Here is a 3,991-nt window from a genome sequence, read left to right on the forward strand (position 1 = left end):
GGTTGGTGGTAACCAATTTAGTACATCCTTCACTTTACTAGGGTCTACCGCTACACTTCCGACGGTTAAGATATGGCCAAGGAACGCGACTTGGTCTAACCAAAAATCACACTTGCTAAGCTTGGCATACATCTGATGTTCTCTGAGTGTCTATAGCACAATTCTCAAATGGCCGCATCGCCTGGATGTACACGGGTCCGAACGACATCACGAGGACCCACATCGGTGCGGACGGGGACCTGGAGGAGGGAGCGCTGGCGACCTTGCTAAGGGTGGTGACCGGCGTCGAGGACCTCACCCGAGCGGTCTTGCCCCAAGAGGAGCTGGCGCTCTGCGCGGACCCAGGCCGGGTGGAACTGCAAGCGACCCTGCCGGAGTTCGACGCCCAGGGCCTGGTGGAGCGTCCGGGGCGCCGGAACCCCGGGACTATACAAATCCCCGGGGTGGATGAAGAGGTAGGCAGTGGGCAGCAAACCGGCGGCAGGGATGCTGCGGGCGGTAGGCCACAGGCCGGCCGCAGGGACGCCGCAGGCAGCAGCCAGCAGGCCAGCGGCAAGGACGCCGCCAGCCCAAGGGGACAAGGGGAAGTGTCCCCGGTCATACGTGCCCCAGCCATCATCCTCGTTGTCGCCGTCACCTCCACAACAATGGCCGGCGGCGGGTGGCGCGATGGAGGGTGGCCAGGGCAGCCAATCATCGGGCACGGAGTCTGAAACGGAGTTCAGGTCTAGGGCATGGGAGCCCAAGGACCAGGGCCCGGCCGGCAGCGCAACAGCTGGCGCTCGAACCGACCCGACGCCAGAGGCAGGCTCCAAAGCGGCCCCTCAACGGCCCGAGGGCCAGAGCGCTCCACCGAAGAGGAGGAAGGCGGAGCCCGAACCGAAGCCGCAGGGCCCCAGCTTCAAAATCCCCCAGTCCTGGTGTCAGTACCGCAGGCCGCCGCAGGCTCCCTCTCTGTCTCGAGCATGTCTACCTAGATGTTGGTTTAGGCACTAACCTTTTTTATTTTCAGGCCGCTCAAGGACCCAGCAGGAGGCCAGAGGCAGCCAGAGGAGCCGAGGCTAGTTCCCGCTCCTGGGTCGAGCGCGCTAGCAGGCCCGGAGCCGAGGTCGCCATCCTGCCCTGAGCCAAGGGCAGCGACCGCTCCCGAGCAGCCAGCGCCGCCCGAGCCCGCCCCGAGCATTCCGAGGGCGGAACGAGTGGCCGCGGTGGAGGTGGTTGTGGCGAGGGTGGCGCCGGCGCGGCAGCCGTCGGGTACCCCGAGCGCCTCTACGGAGAGGGCTCGTAGGGGACCCAGCCCCCGGCCACCATCAAGCCAAGCCCCGAAACCCCTCTCGGATGTGCTCGGAAGCGCCCAGGAGGTTATCGAGTGGCTTGAAGTGGCCGTGACGGCGGAGCAAGCCGAGCTCAACAAGGAGCGTGCCGCCCTCGTTGAAGAGAGGGGGCGGCTAGAAGATGTCGGCAAGCTTTTGGAGGCCCGTATCGCCTCAGCCTGCGCAACCCACGAGAAGTCAATGCGTGCGGTGGCCGAGGAGCGGGAGGCGTTGGAGGAGACGCGCAACGAGGTTGTCGCCGCGCAGGAGAAAGCCAGCCGCATGGAGCGGCAGGAGACCGAGCGCGACTAGGCATCCCGGAGTCTGGCCGTGGAGCTGCTTGCTCGGGAGCGGTTGCTTCTGGCTCGGGAAGAGGCGGTCGGCAAGTACGAGAAGGCCGTGCAGTTTGCCCAGGTGGACTTAGCCCGCCGGAACGACGAGTTCGAGCGTGGCCGTGCCGAAGTCCTTCATCAGGAGGAGGAGGTCGCGGTCCGCGAGACCGACGTCGAGATAACGACGACGGCTCGGGATGCCCGGGAGGAGCAGATTGCACGACGCGAGGCGAAGGCCGCCTTGGCATCGTCGGCCGTTACTGCCCGGGAGGAGCTGGCCGCTCGAGAGCAGGCCGTCGCTGCCTGGGCCGAGCAGTTGAAGCGGGCGCAAGCCGAGGCCCCGGCCACCAGAGGCATCCCCGCCAGCGCAGCCGACGATGTCAGCCTCGAGGACCGGCTGCAGATCGCGAAGGATGAGCTCGAGACCGTCATTGCCGAGCGGACCAACGTGAAGCTGATGATGCGAGACATGCTTCATCAGGCGCGGAAGTCCGTGAAGGCAGCCAGGCTCGGGCACGTAAACGTGGGCGAGCAGGGGCTGGACAAAGAGACGATGGGCCACATCGCCCTCAGTTTCGAGGACATTGCCCGGCGCCTCAAGGCTCTTCCGGAGGCTGTGCAGGAGCTGGCATCCCGGGAGGGGCGTGCTCTGGCCCAGGCAATGGCCGAGCACGTTCTTGCCTGCTACCGCAGCTGAGACCCTGCCTTCTCACTGGAGCCGGTCCGACAGGGAGTGGTCGAGGCCGAGGAAACGGCCGCCCGAGAAGCCGTTCAGGACATTGCCGCTGAGGTGGCGGCGTGCTTTATGCGGGAGCCGACGCTAGAACCGAGCAGCAGCGGAAGTAGCGATGCATCCTCGCCCCCGTCGAAGCCTGCAGATTAGCTTAGATTTTTTGTTTTTTCAATGTTGTAAATATGGGAGTGATCCCCTCCAGAATGGTTATTTTTGAAATATAATAGAAGCCTTTCTTTGGGATCGAAACTCCACTGTGCTTGTCTTGATATTGTTTTCTTTTCGCTTGATATCCCGAGAAGTACTTAGCCGGACCGAGCTCGGCCTTCCTCCCCCGAGAGCGAAGTTGCCCCGATCACTCTTCGTACGAGTAGTGGGACCACCCGAGCGTCCAGCCCCCGAGCCCTCGTGAGTCCGTAGCTGCTAAGTCAAGGGACACAGACACGAACTTCCTTGCTCGGGAGATAAGTCCATCCAGCACGGAGCACGCCATGACCAGTGAACACTTTTCCACTCTACGACCTCTCAAACAAGCAGACTGGAGACACGTGTGGGCGGAAATGCGACCAAGAGTCCCCACGGTTTGGTGGTGTTCGGTGTAGGACTAACCAGACCGAGCACCGACAACCCGCCCCTGGGGTCTAGACGGTCCCGATCACTCTTTGCTCAAGCAGTAGGATTACCCGAGAACCCCAAGGACTCGGTAGTGCTCGGGGTACTTCCAAGCTTGCTGAACACCACGGCCACCATAAAAGACCTCGGTCAGCCATCGCCGTCTGTACGGTACACCTGACTACTGTCTGTTTCTGTCGTTCCGGAAAAAGCGAGCACGTGGGCAGGGTTTTGTGCACGAGGAGACCATCTCGCCGAACAGATTAGAATGTGAGGGTCCCGAGGATAACTCGGGAACAATAGTTTATTGCGTATTGTATGAAAGGAGAATCATATAACTTTAGTTACTCACCAGACAGCTGTCAGCCTTTCGGCCAACTGATCCGGGAGGGGGTAGATGCCTCGAGCTCGGGGCGCCCGGGAACGTTGGTTCCCTCGTAAGGAGTGCCCGAGCACTAGAAAGTAGGTGAGAGAACCAGGGGCTAGGCGGTCCTGACCACTCATGCCTGAATGGTAGGATTACCCGAGGACCCCGTAGGTTCGAGCAGTGTCCTGGGCACTGAGGCCTTGCGGTCGGGCTGCTTTGTAAGCTTAAGAAAATAGGAAAAGACTCTTTGTTTGGTGCGCTCTGTTAGTGCGGTACTTATCATAGACTGCTCTCATTTTTGACCCGAGATCTCTCGAATACCCGGACCAGTGAAGTGTACAGACCGAGGCATAACCAAGAGGTCCAATGGTTCGGTGGTGCCCAGGGTAGGACTGGCCAGACCGAGCACCAACAGCCCGCCCCTGGGGTCTAGGTGGTCCCGACCACTCTTTGCTCAAGCGGTAGGATTACCCGAGAACCGCAAAGGCTCGGTGGTGCTCGAGGCACTGCCATGCAGCCGGATACCATAGCCTATCACAACAGACTTAAGTCAACAGCTACTGCCTGCGCGTATACCGACCGAGATTCATTTTTATCAACGGGAAAAATGAGAGAGCGTGTTTTCTCGCACAAT

General features: G+C 61.2%; 1 protein-coding gene across 1 annotated transcript; it reads left to right on the forward strand.

Annotated features, from left to right (window-relative positions):
• The first annotated feature begins 669 nt into the window (after positions 1-669).
• LOC133898535 (uncharacterized) lies at positions 670-2,528 on the forward strand. The gene is made up of 4 exons (XM_062339250.1): positions 670-920; positions 1,013-1,593; positions 1,687-2,273; positions 2,376-2,528. The coding sequence occupies exons 1-4, from the start codon at positions 670-672 to the stop codon at positions 2,526-2,528; spliced, it is 1,572 nt and encodes a 523-aa protein (XP_062195234.1).
• Positions 2,529-3,991: the final 1,463 nt, after the last annotated feature.

The sequence above is a fragment of the Phragmites australis genome, chromosome 18 (assembly GCF_958298935.1).
Source record: "Phragmites australis chromosome 18, lpPhrAust1.1, whole genome shotgun sequence".
Taxonomy (NCBI): domain Eukaryota; kingdom Viridiplantae; phylum Streptophyta; class Magnoliopsida; order Poales; family Poaceae; genus Phragmites; species Phragmites australis.